This window comes from Dendroctonus ponderosae, unplaced genomic scaffold (assembly GCF_020466585.1).
Source record: "Dendroctonus ponderosae isolate FM_Combo_2020 unplaced genomic scaffold, Dpon_F_20191213v2 Dpon_F_20191213_2, whole genome shotgun sequence".
NCBI lineage: Eukaryota > Metazoa > Arthropoda > Insecta > Coleoptera > Curculionidae > Dendroctonus > Dendroctonus ponderosae.
The window spans coordinates 7,961,883-7,979,610 of NW_026018165.1; the positions used below are offsets into that span (position 1 = coordinate 7,961,883).

The 17,728-nt window shown below is 31.7% G+C and overlaps 3 protein-coding genes and 1 non-coding gene across 9 annotated transcripts in view; 3 read left to right on the top strand and 1 right to left on the bottom strand.

Annotated features, from left to right (window-relative positions):
* The window catches only part of LOC109537802, a 67,581-nt gene extending 65,642 nt beyond the window's left edge, over nucleotides 1-1,939 (top strand). For all 4 annotated transcript variants that reach the window (XM_019904692.2, XM_019904691.2, XM_019904693.2 and 1 more), the window contains exon 14: nucleotides 1,238-1,939. The gene's annotated coding sequence lies outside the window, so the exon portion shown is untranslated. The remainder of the gene's footprint in view (nucleotides 1-1,237) is intronic.
* LOC109537810 (charged multivesicular body protein 2b-B) overlaps nucleotides 1-11,335 on the bottom strand; it is a 27,671-nt gene extending 16,336 nt beyond the window's left edge. The window contains exons 1-5 of one of the 2 annotated variants that reach the window (XM_019904706.2): nucleotides 11,133-11,335; nucleotides 10,981-11,072; nucleotides 8,981-9,278; nucleotides 8,696-8,802; nucleotides 8,520-8,621 (exon numbers count right to left, since the gene is read on the bottom strand). In XM_019904706.2, coding sequence (XP_019760265.2) covers nucleotides 8,520-8,621; nucleotides 8,696-8,802; nucleotides 8,981-9,278; nucleotides 10,981-11,072; nucleotides 11,133-11,172 — 639 coding nt within the window. In that variant the 5' untranslated portion in view covers nucleotides 11,173-11,335. Of the gene's footprint in view, nucleotides 1-8,336; nucleotides 8,622-8,695; nucleotides 8,803-8,980; nucleotides 9,279-10,980; nucleotides 11,073-11,132 lie in introns of those variants that run through there. The other variant, XM_019904705.2, reaches the window with a different exon arrangement.
* Nucleotides 4,791-9,935, top strand: LOC109537806. Of its 2 annotated transcripts, XM_048664073.1 has the most exons (4): nucleotides 4,791-5,048; nucleotides 5,136-5,319; nucleotides 5,380-5,871; nucleotides 6,733-8,285. In XM_048664073.1, exons 2-4 carry the CDS (start codon nucleotides 5,179-5,181, stop codon nucleotides 7,411-7,413), a joined length of 1,314 nt encoding a protein of 437 aa, XP_048520030.1. In that variant the 5' UTR covers nucleotides 4,791-5,048; nucleotides 5,136-5,178; the 3' UTR covers nucleotides 7,414-8,285. The 2 variants fall into 2 exon arrangements, with proteins under 2 accessions (XP_048520030.1, XP_048520031.1); XM_048664074.1 differs by lacking the exon at nucleotides 6,733-8,285 and adding an exon at nucleotides 9,548-9,935 and having other exon boundaries at nucleotides 4,830-5,319.
* Nucleotides 11,336-11,636: 301 nt separating the features above from the next.
* On the top strand, nucleotides 11,637-11,722 carry LOC125503603. The gene has a single exon (XR_007280986.1). It is a non-coding gene; the product is annotated as a U6atac minor spliceosomal RNA (small nuclear RNA).
* The last annotated feature ends 6,006 nt before the right edge of the window (nucleotides 11,723-17,728 follow it).

The following is a 17,728-nucleotide window of genomic DNA, read 5'->3' on the forward strand; positions in this document are numbered from 1 at the left end:
ATTATTTTTATTCTTTTATTCAAAAATTATAAATTGCATTAAGAAAACTCAAGAAGGCGTTTCAGTTTGGAATTGACCAATCAATGAAGGCCTAGAATTAATTTTTTGATACAGAAGTGGCGCAGCATTTTTTCCTCAAAAATGTTTCATATCATATCGCTAGGTGCGCTATTGACGAATCAAAAAAATGTTTCACTCAAGAAAAACATGATGCGATAGCTATAGACACCTGCAATTTGGCCTTTAAATATTTCAAGCAGTTTCGAACGCATTAGTTTTTTTATTTTTTAATATAAATTTAGCACACTGTATTTCCGTAACGAGGCTCTTAAAGACCTTTATTTACTAGAAATTTTCATCTTATAATAATGCCATCACTCACCTCCTAAAGTTGATAGTAGATTTGTGAGTGAAGTTGAAAGTGATAGAGTGAACCCTATCATTTTATTTTCAAAGTAGTTTTACATCTAGCACCTTTTTGCCGCATGTGTTACAAACTTAAGCAACACACTGAAGAAAAAACGCGTTTGTGTTTTTTTTTCTTTGCGATAAACCAAATGAGTCCATTCTGATTAATTGATTCGTTGAACTCACGTATGCTTGAGCTATTATACCTCTTTGCGTACTTCAAAGGTATTCACATTTGAATCACCAACTAAGGGAGTTTAGATAGAAGCATTTCTTCTATATCTGATGATGTTCATAGATTGGTTGATCATATGAAATTCTCTTTTGGAGTAAACTCCACCTTTTAAATTTGTCCAATTCTCATCGCCTAATCAAAATAACTTTTATTTGCATTTGACCAACATACAGACAAACTATTTCACCAATACGATCAGTTTATTCTCTTCATTAACCTGAATTTTATTAAACTAATTTCTAACTTAAATAATGGCTACATTTATCAACTGAATTTCGATGAGGCTGTCACTCACATTTAACTATTCCATATCATTTTTTTGACTAAAAAGGTGTAGTTTGCTTCAAAAAAGAGATATCTAACGCATTCGCAACTAAACAATAACTGTAGATTTTTTGTTCATTAATGCCTAGCATGTTTAATTTTGTGTTTGTTCCGATATACGTTCATGAACGACGTGTTTTCTTTGTGTTTCAAATGCAAATAAAATCTATTTGGTTAGTGCTCGGCTTATAAAGATACAGTTTCGAACTGCAATAAAACCAATTATTAAGCTAATTTTATAATTGTGTTTTTATGTGCTGTTGTTTTTAGGTTTAGGACCCGATCAATCCGATTTTTAGAAATCTCACTAAAGAAGTACTGAAACGAAGAAGTGAAGGTGTAGTGAAAATATTAAACATAAAGAAAATTATATGAAGAGAGCTTTACTTTTAAGCATAACTGGGTGTTTATTTTAGATTTTGCTTAAAAACCTGCATTTTCAATTCCATTAATGCAATTCTTATGTTAATACTTAATACATATCAATCCCACCGCTTAGGAATGTTATTTTTTATTGTTAAATAATTTTAATTAACCGCTAAATGTAGTATATATATGAATTACACTTGACAAGCGCCTTGGAAATAATTATATTAATATACTTTATAATATGTGCTTATTATTTTAATGTCTGGATTCTAAATATCGTCAGCTTAACGATGAATTTTTGTAAACGTTAAATAAATCTGAAGCTAATTAGCGAATTTTTTGTCGAATGTACCAAGTTTGTAAAGCGTCTAAAAATTATTAACTAGATAAATTATTTTAAATAGTTATTAATTTTCTCGTTTCGTGTTATGTAATTATTGTTGGTTTTGTGAATGATGAGTATGCTAAAATGATGACCTGATTACTTATTGTTTTATTTGTATTGTATATTATTGATAAATAAATGTTATCTACTATATCTACTTACAATGTTCTACAGAGTGTATTAAATAATGTATTTTTAATAAATATCTTCAAATATCATTAATTTTAATCCTGGCTTGATTTTCCTTTTATATTTGCAAACATCAATTTTTTCACCGATTACAAGAGAAACATATACAGGGTGCCATAAAAGTATGAAAACGATTAAATTTCGCACAAAAAAAAGGATTTAAAGCGGCAGAAATAGTTTTCTAGAAGAAACTGTCAAACGTTACCGATGCTAAATTGAAAATGTTAAATCGAATTTATTTGAGAACTTGCGTTCTATGCAAAAAATACATAACTATTATTTAAAGGCTGTTTTTCGATTCCTTTCATATGAGTTCATATGATGTATCACTGCGGTCATATACAGTGGCTTTTATGTATGGCAACAGTCGATTATGTCCTAAACTAAGAGTGCTAGAACAAAATGATTAATACAAAAATTGTAAGGTTCTTTCCAGCCTATTTACTTAAAGAAAAATTTTGAATACAGTGAAAAAGCTAAATGGAACACTCTGTATGTTAGACAATAATTGAATTCTCCTCCACATTGGAAACAAAAACCTTATAAAACATTACATGCTTGAATTTAGCTGAGTTGAATATATCGACTTGTTAAAATTATTTATGCTGTAATTCGCTCAATTCTTAGATTTAGTATTTTAAATTTTGCACAACGAGGAATGGTAAAAGAAAACGAGACATAATTTCTAAACAAGATAATTTTATGGGGTTCCGGAATTAAATTAAAATTTTATTTTCAAAAGTGTTCAAAGTGTACGCCGTTTACCTCTTGACATTAAGGAGAGAGTAACTAATAATGAATTTAGGGATTTTTATTTACGCTGCTGCTTTGACACCCTTAAATTCGGCTGAATTTAAGCGTTCGTCGTTTTTTAAAAATTCGGTATTCATAAAAATATGTACATATAATAAATTGTTTGTTGTTTAGTTTAACACAAACTATAAATTATTTAAATCCACAAAATAATGAATGAAACACAACCACACAACTAAACACTATGCACAGGACGTAAACAATCCGCCATTTATATGACCAGAGACGTCACAACCAACAGGATTGCGTTTTAGAGATTCATGAATAATTTGAATTTATGAAGCGGCTGAACAAAATTTTGTAATAAATTTGGAAGTACATTCCGAGGAATACCGACAATTTCGTAACTTATGCTATATTGCAACTCTTCAAAACTTTGTGGCCTATTTTCGTAAACTGTATTTTTAATATGATCTTATAGAAAAAAGTCAAGTAAGGTCAAATCGGGAGACCGAACTGGTCTTTCAATTGTCCTCTACCAATCCATTTCAAAGGAAATATTTCATGGAGATATGCTCGTACTTCGCGTTCAAAACCCCATATATCATCATTAATATTTTAATACGCTCAGTTTCACTTAAACGTGCTATAATAAATTCAAATARTTAATATAAAACGAATTTTTGTCAATTGAAGATTAACTGTTTAGATTTAGAACAAAATAATGACTCGACTTTGTTATTTATAGCGACCTAAATTTGCTTAGATAACTTGATGAACTGTGTTTTCATATTTAATCATCAGATCACGGAAAGATAAAACTTTTATTTTGCAAATAAAATCTAATGGGTTATTAGATTTTTTTTATAGAATGTGGAGAAGAATTAAATTATTGATAAAATACAGCTTATTCCATTAGAAAAAAAAGGTAGCACTGCGGTGCTATGACTTTTGTACTGATCCTCTATAAAATTTGTTAATTAATTTTAATTATAATAATATATGTATAATAAATAATAAACTGAGCTAAACCCGTTTCGCATGTAGATACTCGGTAAGTAAGCAATGACCCTCAATTTACATTCAAACAACATTCATATTTCAGTAGTCCATCTCCCTTTAATTTCTAGCGCCCCTCATGAAAAATCCGGTTCGGAATGCAGACAAGAATGCTGAGGATTTCAGGAGTCCGACACTGTCAAAAATTTAAAGAATTTTTACTCGCGAATTCGCCGTAGTAACGAATTTCTCGGGACATCCTTGTTCTCATTGGTCCAATGCCTGCCATTCATTTGAAAGGCCCATTCATAAATGTAAGTTTGACAATTTGAGGTTACCGCAATGATTTCGAAGGTTATTGTGTTTTAAATGCCTTTTTTTATATTAATCTATAGTTTGATTAATTGTTTTTATCGTTAGTTACCAGTGAGAAGCAGAAGTCAGCAAAACTCACAGAAGGCGATGGTTCAGTAGGTTTTGATTAATTAGTCGGATTATATTCGATCTTATGTATTGTTTACATGTCGGATTAGTCAATAAAAACCAGTATCGATACTAATTATGACGTCAGCCGATGTTACAAGTAATCCCAAGAAAATTCATATTTTTTCAATTTTATTGTAAATGCAGTAGAAGTATATCTTAATACGTTAGAAAACAAATATAATTGCGCAAGAGAGGTACGCTTTATTAATTTAATAATAAGTTTTTATTCGTTCTAGTCTCAAACGGTTCCAAGCTTTAGGGAAATAAATATTTGATATGAGCACAGCGAAAAGGCCTTATATAAGCGGGCAAAAACAAACTTACCTAATTAAATTTTAATAAATCCAATAGAGTTTTTGAGCAAAAATCCGGAATATGTATTTAATTATTTATAACAAAATTCCCATCTTCTCTATTCGCTTTACATTTACCTACTAAGTATCAAAATACATACAACAATATTTTAAAAAACATTATTGTACAAATTCAGACAGAACTGAAAAGAAATAAAATCGAACCATGGGGCGTATCGTATTAACAAATTAAATTTTATTTAATTTATCCTCATAATCGTATGTTTGAAAATTTCCGAATTATAAAATATTGGGAATAGTTATGAAACAGCCTGCCTCAAAGACTATTTTTTACAATTATATCGTTTTTTAATACTATAAAAAGTTCGACGTTGTTTCGATAATAGAAAACGTGCAAATGTCGATATAGCAGCACCGTTCCTACTACATTGGACATGAGCTTGAAAGTTTAAAACCCAGGTGACTGTTGGTTAGCCGAAGACTGTTGAAGCTTCAGCTTATTTTTACCGTAAAAAGCATTTATTATAGTATAAATTAGATTCTTTAACGGATGCAATATTGTTGATTACTGAGCAGCAGCTTTCAAGTGAGTTTTGTCTCAAAGCTGATTTGTAAGCAGCTTTCCAAGCATCGCAAATGCCCCAAACATTTAAATAGCAACAGGTGTTTACAGTTTCTAAGTTTACAAAAAGCATTCCAGCAGCAATAAGATAAAAATGTTAAAGAATGTAGATGTGTGTATTGTTCATGCCTTCCTGCTATATTTTGCCATAAATTCGATGGCTTTTGAAAATGATATTCCTTTGAAAGATGATGAGCATAAACAAATGTCTGAACAGGGCAGATCTCAATATCAGGTAAGAAATTTAATTTATAGCCTTGCAAATGAGAATTAATTTGATGGTCTTTCATATTAGTTGATCAAAGAAAAAGGAACATTGCCAAAATATGGGGCATGTTTTAAGGCAGCTTTAAAACACATTGATAAAGGTTGTCGTTATTTAAATGAGGATACTCAGAGTGATATTGCTTTACATATAACCAACTGTTTCCTGCAAATGTCTGGACATGAAACATATAACTGCGAGTTGGACAAAAAACCAAATCTACGAGGCATATGCATAAACAGCATGTCGGATCGAGCTTTCAATGTTTACACCGAATTTTACACTCACACACAGAATATTTGCTGGTTTTTACGAGGACAGATTTGGCACGAAACAATTTCAGAAAACACGTATAGGATGGGGAGACAGTTGGCCATTTCAGTGGAGCAACAACAGGACTTTAATAGACTGCAAAAAGAGAGCATGGAGTTGCAGGTAACAATGCTTGAACAAGGGCGGTTTTTGGAAAGAGTTCTGGACGATGTTGCAAATTCAACGAAAGGTCATCAACAGCTTCTAAAGGTAATTATATAGACTAAGTAGACCTCAATTGGTTCTACTGAATGTAAACTATTGTATTGTTTGTCCTCGATAATTTCAAGCTTAATCTCAACGATAAGAAGTACCAAAAAATACTAATTAAAGCCTTTATGCATTGATTGTATTAAAACCCGAAGATAGTTGCTAAAAAAATCAAACTCCATAATTAAGCAGAAATTTGTAGAACTTCCATTACCATTATATGATCTGAACGCAAATTTCTTTAATTATCTAGTACCTTACTTTTAATAACCAGACACTTTATTGCGCTATTTGAACTGAATTTTAATTGTTCAAACATTGCCATTTTATTACAAATTGAACACTATGAAAATATCTTACGTGTAAATAAAATAATAAAACTTACCAGTAGCGTGGGCACAAGCACATCTCTAAACGGCTAAATTTCAATTTAAATTGCCAAAAATAAGACATCACTGTTTTTCTTTTATGTACGAACACTTGTTTAATTTCTTGTTCAATTTGGAAGACAAAAAAGTGCTCCTGACTTTGTTACGTGCGAACATTTAACCCGAATTTATCATCATCTTTCCGCACGAAGTACAAAAACGGTTTTAATTAATTATTTTTAAAAAGCAGCTACTGTGAACTGTAAGCACTTAATATGTACCAACTTTGTTATAACAAAGTATCGCAAGTTGGATTACTTTATATGTTAAATAAATATCGTTATTCTGAACTTTAATTCTCTTTTAATTATAACTTTAACCACCTCTGTATGGGAATCTAATATTTTTTTAGATGGAAATACCGAAAAGTCTCAAATAATAATGGAAAATTACTATTTAGAATTAAATTACAGAAACATGTTTTCCTTTTCAGTTCTTGTCACAAAAAGTAAGTAGTCTTCAAGGATGGATTGTTGGAGAAATATCATGGATAGATTCCATAATATTCAACTGTTTCGCTCTGGTTTTAATTTTTACATTTACATCGTGCCAGAGAACAGTAAACGCCAGATTTCCGTTACTTTTCTTCCTTTTTGTAAATATTTTGCATGAACGAGTTATCTGCTCATTTTATACTAAATATAACGAGAACTCCGAAGCTCATACTTTGTACAGTAATTTATACAGCTTTGTTTGGTACTCTCGCTATGCTTTCACTTTTTTATCGGTAATAACTGTTTTATATATTGGTTTTACATACAAGGATATCTCTCAGGAAAACCTGAATTTATTAAATACGATAAAGAAACAAAATATCGATATTTTAGATAATTTTAAAGGAAACAGGAGGAGCAGATCGCCGAATTTCTCTTCAATAGCTCCAAACTATACTGAGCCAACGTATTTTTATGAGAAGGAAGTTAATTCTACTATTGATATAAAAAATGAAATTTCGAATAAAAAAATTCGAGAACGAAGCATAGATATCCCAAATACGCCTAAAACTGAATTTCGCAGTGACTATCCTAAGAAAACCTTTTTGTCTCCTAGTATAAGATACGAGCTTCGAAGCCTAAGCAGACAGTGTTCACCAGATTCAGGTTTTGATCGCTAACATTTCGCTTTAACGAACTTGCAATGTAAATGTTTCTTAATGTTTATATTTGGTAGATAATTTATTTATGTCAGGGAACTTAACAGAATATATTAAGCGAATTATTCAACCGTGAAATATCTGGAATGATATTAAAGCTAATATGTCCGATATTAGCTTTAATATCGCTTCGAGTTCGATTCCCAATTCCTAGCCAAAGCTTACATATTACCTTAGTATCTCCCAAACTTTCAACCTCAAGCCGATATCCACATATTGTGAGATGTTTTTGAGTTTAGACTATAACCAATGTCTTTTTTAAGACATCGTGATTTTTATCAGGATATATTTAAGTATTTTGGATCTGAATTTAACAACCGTCTACCCTATTACACTGATATTTAAGAGTATAGCTGTAAGAATGATAATGTAGAATGATATTATTAATTTAAATACGTTTATTTATATTTGAGAATAAATAGAAATTAGATTAATAAGTAGCATATTACCAAACTGATGATGTAGTTCTGGATACTTTGACTGATATAGACTAGTAGTTGATAGATAGTTGATACTGACTAGTAGTTGATAGCAATAATAATAGGAATAGTAAGGTTCTAAAGTTTCAAAGATTCAGATAATGACGCATTTGATCTACACACTAAATACCACATATGTATGATAATGCATAATAAATTTAGTTTTATCTGCCCAAGATAAAACTGAATTTATTATGCCACGATATCTTCTGTTTTATCTTGAAACAAATACATTGCAATTTGATATAATAGAGTAAGGGTGTATAGATAGATTAGTTAGAAATAGCTAACTTAAAAAAAATGTTCTTTAATTTTTCGCAAAAATAAATCTAYTACAGGCACACCTGAAAAGTTTTCCAAGTATATTTCTTTTTGKTRTSTAAMTGCAATAAAAAWTTCAAATTKATCAAAGCAATTACTAATTAAAATATAATGACAACATACGTAATACATGTATGGTAAAATTGGATTGATTTTCGTTTTCGTAACCCTTAGTTTTATTACAAAACAAACAGTATTTATATCGATTTGAAGAAAAAACAACTATAAAATAACGCTATTCACAAATAAAAACGGAAAGGTATTTACCTATCCTTTTAGTTTTGCCAGTTGGGCCTCAATATCCTCATCTGAAAGACCTTTGGATTTTTGGCCAATTTTTCCTGTTTCTGGCAGAGGGGCTCCGGACATCTGAGGGTTACAAAAGATATATTTTAGGAAATGTGGATGAAGGAAATTTTAGCAAAGGACAACTAATTACGTACCTTTCCACTCATTTCAATTCCAATTTCATCAAGCACTTGGGTGACAATGTTATCACTTTCCTCTTCATCTCCTGATTCAGTTAGCATATCATCTAATGTGTCGTTGACTGGAAAAATCAAAACATTAATTACTTTGGGTGGAACCAATGGTTTTTTTCTCGAAAGAAACTTCATTGTGTGTGTAGTTTACTAATTGTTAGTTTATTGCTTTTCCAGACAGGTTCTTGATAATGATGTGGACTCTTTTTCGCTTTATACATATCGGTAATATTAGTGAGTACTCACTCATCTCATCGGTCATTTCCATCTTCATATTCTCCTTGGTGAAGGCATTGACAGTAGCTGCAAGTTGCTCGGGTTTCATCAAGCTATTCATATCAGCCATGGTCTTGCCAGCCACTCCCATCGATTCTGCCAGTTTCATATTGGCTCCCATAGCTTTATTTTGGAATTGAACACCGGTCACTTTGCTGCTAGCTGCATATGATCTAGTCTTTTGCTTGCGCATCTGAACCAGCTGTTTGGCCAGAATTCTACAACCCTCTTGATCACCCGCTTTTGCTAGTTTTTTAATCTCCTGTTCCTGAAACACGTAATATAATTTTGGTAATTACCGTTCGTATAAAGGCGTTATTCTAGAAAATATGGTTTCTACACTCAGACTAATTCGTTTGAAAGTGTCAAGATTACAGCATTTTTTTAGTGCAAGCAGTTTTTTATATTTGCGAGCATTGCATATAACATCTGCCTACATCCATACTAATAAAAATAATTTGTATTAATATCTTTGAAAAAACAGCTATCATCTCGCGTACCTTTTATTTCTTAATTTTACATCTAGTTTATTTTTAGGTTGTTGGATTTGGCATGTCAAATGAATATATTAAATAGACCAAAGACTACCTATACAGGATTTAAAAGCTTCTATCAACATACACCCAAAATGCAAAAAGAGGCTGAAACTCTGAAGACATTTTTCGCAATGGGTTCTGAACAACAGTTCCTATTAAAACTATGAAATTATGTACTATGTATGTACTGAGTGGTACTGAAAAGAGTTTTCGAATTATTGCAAATTTAGTGTGACCGTGCGCTGCGTTACATGCATGAGGCTTCCAACGAATATATGATACGCTTCTCAATGTTTTTGTCTGACAGTTCATATATAATTTTATAAATCAACTTTAATTACGGAAGCTGACGAACATTTACTGGCAAATAACAATTATTTTTAGAAAGACTTAAATACTTTTTATTTTGTCATACGATTTCCCATTCACCTTCTTGTCCAAAAATTTACATTCGCCATTTTATCGCAGGAATCACATTTGCAATTTACAAATTTAAAAAAATTAATGCAATATTTGTTCTCAATAATCTCATACAAAAGAGTTTTCCAATAAATGCAAATTTAGTGCGACAGTGCAAAGCGGTACATGCGTGAGGCTTCCAGCGTCAACATGGTCAGAATTTTTTTTGTCTGTTAAATTTGATAATTAGTTTAAAAAATGAACTGAAATTACTGATGCTGAGCAACATTTATTGACTAAGAAAAATTATTCTTGGAAAGAGAAATGCATTTTATAGCCTCATACCATTTCCATCTTTTGGTCGAAAAATTCACATTCGCCATTTTATCGCAGGAATAAGGACCGCAATTGCAATTTACCAATTCAAAATATCTTATTTTCAGTAAATTTAATACATTGCTTGATCTGACTAATCCCTTAACAATTTCGGTGTGATTAAGAAACGCATGCTTCGGTTTTCAGCAATTGTTTAGATAGACACAAAACTAGTTTGGTGTGACCCTAAATTGTGAATCTTTAAGGGCAAGGTATGGAAGAGGCAAATAAAACAAACCAATTTTTTTCTATTCACAAAAAATTAATTTAAAAAAATCAGTACTAAATTGATAAAGGTTTCGCTCAAAAAATGAACAAATTACAAGTCTGAAACAATAACAACTCACTATGATGACGTCTTGATGAATAAGACTTTTTTAGCGTTTTAAAACTTGAGAAAAATATGTGATCGGGGATCATCCTTTGAGGAGCTTTAGCCCCTTTAAGGAGCCATTTTCAGCGAAACTTTTTATTGCAATTTCACGAATCACATTCATAGAGAATTGAAATAGATGTCATAGATCTGATTGAAATCGCGTTAATTGCCCCAATACTGTATAGATATTCGATATACGAAAGAATGAGTTATAGGGCGTTTTCATTACGTTGTTATAATTTATAATAATTGTTTATATTACTTTATTTAAAAATTAAGCTTACCAGTTTCTTTTCCTCTCTTTCCAGTTTCAGGCGATCTCGTTCAAGATCCCTGTTTACTTTCCTTAAAGCTTTGTCGGTTTCTCTTTGCTCTACTGCAAAAAAAAACAAAACTAAGTTTTCCCTTATCCTTTTTGCCCATTTTAAGACCAAACCTTTTGGGTCAGGTTTTGACCAAAAATTTAAGAAAGACATGTTGTAAGTGCACTTAACGATTTAACGACGGTTCCGCAAAAGTTAATGGTAATTATTTACAGTTTTATTCAAGGAATTAATCAAAGTTTTCAATATGACTCATGTTTGTTTATTCTTGGAGGTTAGGTCATCGGTTAGACGACAGACGACAGACGTCACCTATTTGACTTACATTTGCTCTTTGCCAAATGTATAAACTATTTGCAAATGATTCAATTTTCTTCTCAATCTTTTGCCAAATTTGTTAATAATAATGTTTTTTTGTAGAAGACTTTTAAATTTTAGCGCTAAATTAGCTTTCGTTAGAAAACTGAAGCAGTACTTGAGCCGCTTGAGCTTTTGGCAAATAAATTAAGTTATTCGTGTTGTCTCAAGATGCCAGGGCAAGCGAGAAAACAATATTTCTCACCCAGGAGACCTACGTGCCTGTAGCGTTTATAGCAGTATGTTACCTACATATAAGTGTGTAGCATGAAAGGAGAGACGGTTAGCACTCCCCTCGACAAGGATGGACACAAATACGCTTAAGGCACCTTAAGCACATTTTTTTGATAAATATTTCTTTAAAATACCACTGGTTGAATGTTTGAATATAACAAAAGATAAACATATTTTTTTAACTTTCATCATAACTAAATTTTTCTTAAATTATTGTTTAAAAATTAAATTATTACTATATTTTTATTGCATTACAATTAAAATAATAAAGAATTTGTGTTAATTGTGAGGAAGAATATGCATATGTTTGTTATTTCAATGACATAATTCCACAAATTGGTGAATTTTAACGGAACTTGTTCGATTTAAAAATTAATCATCTTTTGAAAGAAGTTGCAAGGCAATGTGTAAAAAAGATATAAAAAATGTTCTAACACGAGTAAAGGAAAAGCATCAGAAATCAAACTGGTAGAGGGATCTGATCTGGCCCTCAATAAAACGTAAATTGCAATAAAGTCCGGTTGTTAATTTAGTTAATTTAAAGTGGTTTAGTGAGCTGAAATTTTGGTGTTTTCTATTTTTTTAGTTTCCAATGATTGACTGTTATTAATTTTTGAACTTAGCCCTCATTTTTCGTTAAAGAAATATTAGTTTTATGAAATATTCGTTAGTTGGATTGACTATATTTGATAACGAATTTTTCTAATAACAAAAATTATAAAATTATTGACTATTAAACGCTTCATTTATCTCTAAGAGTGAACCGTGTGCCGTTTATTTCACTTCTAGTGAAGCTCCAAACAATGTTTTGTAATTAAAAATTCGTAAAAATCAGAAACATTAAAAATATTAATTTGAACTAAGTTGTATATTATTCTTATTTGAAATGCGCTTAAATTTGTTAGATAAATTTAACAGAAGAGTTTAGGCACGAAATGTGCAACGTGTAAAATTGGTTTTCTGCTTATTTTTCGAATGTAATTATGAAATAGAATAATAATTATTGCTATTATAAAATAGATGTTTAGTTCGTAAATCACGAGTAACAGTTGCTTTAGCGGCTGTTATTTTCACTGAGTGTTTCAGTTTTTAAGGAAATATATATTTAATACGCTTATAGCTGTTTCAGCAAAGATATTTTTTATAGACTTTTTAGCAAAGTATTGCTTTTCCTTCTTGATACTGTTCAAAGATATCTACATTTCTAACGTAAAAACTGATTTTTCGTAGGTAATTCGCGGTGGATTAATCAAACAAAATCTAACTATGTTTCTTCATATTGCCCAACATTTTCCATTCGTGATTGCCTGACTGATATCTTACTAGTACTTCCATCAATCTGAGTTTCCGATTTTTAAATTTTTTTATCTGGAAAGTTATTTTTTAGTTGTTCTACATTTCTCTGCTCACATTGGAGTAGGAATGTTCAAAGTGCCCTTCCTGCTGTCCCTATATAATTAAAGTATTCATTCTGCGTCCCAACTATTTCATTCTTTGTGGAAACAGGACTGTTTACAAGTTTATTATTCTATCTGCGGTAAGATGGAAAGGACTAGTTGGTCCTTTGTCGTTTTTCAACAAAAAGGACGCGGTCGAACAGCCCCAAGAGTAATTCTATTTGGAGTCACCTTTATTAGCTCTTTCAAAGTAGTTAGACGGTTAAACGGCAAAGTTGTAATTAGACAATTTTAACAGCGTCTATTTTGGTTAAAAATATTCAGGATTTTATACAGTTATTGGTAGCTATTTTATTGTAAATTCGTTCAATAATGAGTCAGATAGTGATGGCAGTGTAATCTGGTTTCTCTAATTAAATTCGACGTTTTCTAAGCTTCTTAGGTCTTAAGTTTTGGAAAATCGTCGGAAGAAAGGGACCATGTTTGGTATAAGTGGTTGCTACCATTAGCCTGGCGATCTAAATATTTCCAATTTTTTAATAGAGTTTAATCAAATTTGAGTAAGACGCCGCTTTCTTTTTCTCTGATAAAATAGCTGAACTTTGAACACCAACCGCTCTTTCGAAGCCCTCTTGAAGAGTGGTTTGCAACTCGTGCAGCATTATGCCGCTTAGGATCGTTGGGTTGGGCCTTTTAACACCCTGTATATCTCACTTAACTGAACTGTTTAATAAGTACGATACCACAGCTAATATATCTACTAAGCCATACCTTGCAATATTAATAAAAACTTGGATTTGAATTTTGTGGTACACTTAAAATGTGCTGATTTATTACTGATTTTAGTTACACTCTCCCCATTTTTCAATATTAAATAACCTTTTTAAAATCATAAGTATCTCTACGAATTTTTGTGTTTCGTTGGAGCATATGGTGCGGATGGAATAATTCTTCTTTAAAATTCACCTCGGCATGCGTTCGCTGCAGGACGCAAACTCATTTAGAAGGGTCGCCTCCTCTTGCGTAAGTTATGACAATTCAAAGGGGGGTCTGTTTTTTATTTATACAGACGAAAAAACAGTTTTCCAAAATTTACCGCCTTAAAATTCAAACTGTGTCCATTAAAAGACACAGGTGAGGTTCCCGAATGACCCTCTTGGACTGGCCCCAATGATTTATGAAGACATTAGGAGTTTTCTATGTAACCGTTTAGGCTGCGGTATGTCGATCGGAACACCGAATTGAGGAAACGTTTTGTAACAAACTATTTATGCTAATAAGACGTTTAATGGCTAGTTGATGGTCAACATGAATAATCCGCAGTAATTATGGGAGTTTAGCTAGGAGGCATTATATAATATCGAGATAGTTTGGTAGCAAGCAAACGCAAGAATGTTGCTAGTGTATGGTTAGTAATTTGCTAAATTGAAAACTACCGAACTTCGCAATATGTTCAATTTCGTCAAAGTTTAATGTATAGAATTTGTGTAAAAGTAAGCGTATTTTGTGACTTTTTTTGTATGTTTGGCTAACAGGGCAAGATCAGAAACGTGATCTAACAACTACTGAGGAAATTGAAATATTTCTTTGCTGTCGTCAAGTTTGCAATMTTCAAGCTTAAGAGATTGCTGAAACCTGCAACGCAGGAAGTGGCAAAAGCAAGAATTGATGTCACTCATTTRAACAATCAGAAGGGAATGAAAGAAACAAGCAGTAAAATGCATAACAAAATGGAAAAACTTTAAAATCAAATATCGAAAGTCGAAGGAGAACAAATTGAACCTACAAAAATCAACCGAATATCATAGGAAAGTATGGATCTCATGAATGAATGAGAACGAAACCACRACATAATTACAACAAAGTGCAAGATACTCTATAGAATCATAATAAAAAGGTGCAATAAAACTACAGATGACAAATTCCGGAAATATATATTCGCATTACAGCTTACGAGAAGATTAAACACGGACACGGAAGACAGCAAGCATGAGACAGTTGGAGAGATGATTAAATATAAAAAAACAGCAAAATATTTTTGGACACACTAGGCAAAATTGTGAGCTGGAAGTAAGACATGCCAATAATAGTAATTATGTTCTGCCGCAAACGGAGTTTTGACTAATTGCTAAAGGTCCTCCATAAAAAGATAGCGCGGAAATATTCAAGTAATAGAGGCACAAAAAATCAAGAATCTGTCTGAAGCAAGCAATCTGAAGAAATGACCAAAATACTAAGAACAAGAGCTGAAGAACAAATGACGACAGTAGAACTAGAAGAAACTGCATAGAAAAATGTGTGGAAAAGACGGGACATGGTTGTTCCATTAGCGAAGCAAACACCTATGTCGAATCAAAGGCTTACTAACAACAAAGTTCTCACACATGTGAGTATGCGAAATTAAAATATTTTTTGTAGCAGTTCAACCATTTAGATCGTCAAACCTCCGGAGGGAAATGGCACAATAAGAGAAATAAGTGCCTTAGATGAAGACATCGAAATGGAGAAGTTGGCATATTTTTTAAGTTTTAAATCTTGAAAAAAGGAACATTAACCGAAGACTCAAATGAAGATAATTGTGAAATCTCCTTCGCTGGACTGCGTTTATTTTTCTTGTGCATGCCACTTGCATATATTGTATCTTACTTATCTGTATCTGTTCCATTTATTAACAAATCGGTTTTTTTTAACTTTTGTGTCTCCTGGTCATTTTATACAGTTCACAACATATGCAAACAAGAAGATGCATTATTAACAGCCTCGGTAAATAACGACTCAAATATTTCTTCCATAAAAAATATTATTGAAATTAATGTGAAAAAACGAATGCTTCTTTGCGTTACTCTTTCTTTTATTACTGTCTTCATGTGGTTTTTTACATATACAAATTCGTATCAAGTTCCGGTTTTGATGCGAATGCTGAATATGCTAAATTATATTTCTTAAAGTGTCGAAATGTACGAAATTTGCAAAATCGCAAGGAAACTTTTGCATTTTGTGATTTTAGCTGTACATGGTAGGTTGCTTAAAATTGAGACATTTAGAATGAACTGTTTTTGCTACCTTCTTATGTAGTATATTAGTTAGAAAATACAATAATGGTCCCGAAACCGAATCTCTTTCATATTTTCTAACTAAAACATCTTCAAGTTATGTTCGAAATATGTAACTGTAATATGAATAAAAAAATAGTTTCACATCTGTGGTTCATTCTTAAAGACTGTTCCACCATTCTTATGAAAAAAAATATTTATCAAAATATTAAAGGAACGTAAAAATGGTGAGCTTGAAAGAAGATTCTTATGTGCATTGACGAGGCAGAAAGTAAAGGAAATAAGGATGATGTCAATGTTAAGAAGCTTGCCGTGTACAGGGTGTATGATAACTTTAATATACAGGGTGTTTGGTAAGTAGATGCATTTCTTGTAGGAGGTGATAGTGCACGTAATTTTGGATATGTTTCTTTAATATACCGTATTCCGAAAACTCTTACTATCCGATCTACAGGCTGTAGAAAATTAAAACGTATTAAATTGCTTCAATTTTTGTTTATTTATAACAAATTATAACAGTTTTATGGCGTTTACTTAGCAAATCGTGTATTTAAAATCTTGAAAATTATAGATTATACGAATTTGATCTTGCAATCAATACCTTTCCAGGAAGGCTGTACAAAATGAGTCACAAATCGAAATAGTAAGATAAGCTTAAATAAATTACATTTAATATTATTACTTCAAAAGTTCAAAATTAAATGTGCTAATTAAATGTTATTCAGTTGTTTAATTCTTTTCCTGTTAACAGAAATAAAGTAAATTTTTAAGTTTTATTAAAATTGTGTATTTTTTATTATGGAATTTCATAACGTAGCTTACAAACTCAATAAAATGTTTAAAATAATACAATCATGAATGTAATGATTTGCTATTTAATATCACAAATTCAAGTTAAGCAACCTGCCGAAAATAAGCCGTTTAGGCATTGCCACAAAGCTTGTTTTTATTTTAATATGATGTAGACAGCTGAAGAAATTGCTTTATCAATTTGCATATAAATTTAAATTTGAAAAATCGAATCGTTCCACTAACAATGCATCCTACTCATCCCGCCAAAAACAAGAAGAACCTGTATATCAAAATATTCAAAAGGCATTATTTGAAGTGTTTATCAAACAACGGGCGGTAATTGTTCAATTTGTTTTGACCACCCGCCATCACGAGCCCATCTCGCCATTAATTCCGAACCGGGGCCAAACTCAAATTAAACAAATTTCGGTCTTTGGGTCGATTAATTTTTAAAATGGGCCAGCTTGCATGTGGAGGTTCAAGAGCATATTTTTCAATTCAGCGGGAACGGAACGAGTGACGATTTCGCTAATTGCTCAAAGTCGCTCAACCGCCGCTCCATCAATAACGAAGTCTTGAAGTCTGAAGCAGAAACTGCTAGTCCAATTAAGATATACGAAAAATGATAGGATACAGGGAAGAGGCAGTAAGGAAAACAACCCATCAATTTACCGCGTATCAGGTGTGAAAAAATGGTGGTGCAGAAGCGAGTGTTATCAAAACAAGAACATCTTCAAGCCGAAATCGTGACCACAAAATGATGGCTAAAGAGTGTAAAGGCTACAAAGTTGAACCCGTTTTAAACGCTAAAGGACAAACAAGAAGTGTTTTGCTAATCGTGCGATTGGCTCGGAAGATTAAAAATGGGTGGGAATG

Bases quoted from the DNA above. Each gene is read 5' to 3' on its own strand.
- LOC109537806 (XM_048664073.1), top strand. From the start codon at position 5,179: ATGTTAAAGAATGTAGATGTGTGTATTGTTCATGCCTTCCTGCTATAT. The intron at 5,320-5,379 runs GTAAGAAATTTA...CTTTCATATTAG, and splicing joins AGGGCAGATCTCAATATCAG to TTGATCAAAGAAAAAGGAAC. The intron at 5,872-6,732 runs GTAATTATATAG...TTTCCTTTTCAG, and splicing joins GTCATCAACAGCTTCTAAAG to TTCTTGTCACAAAAAGTAAG.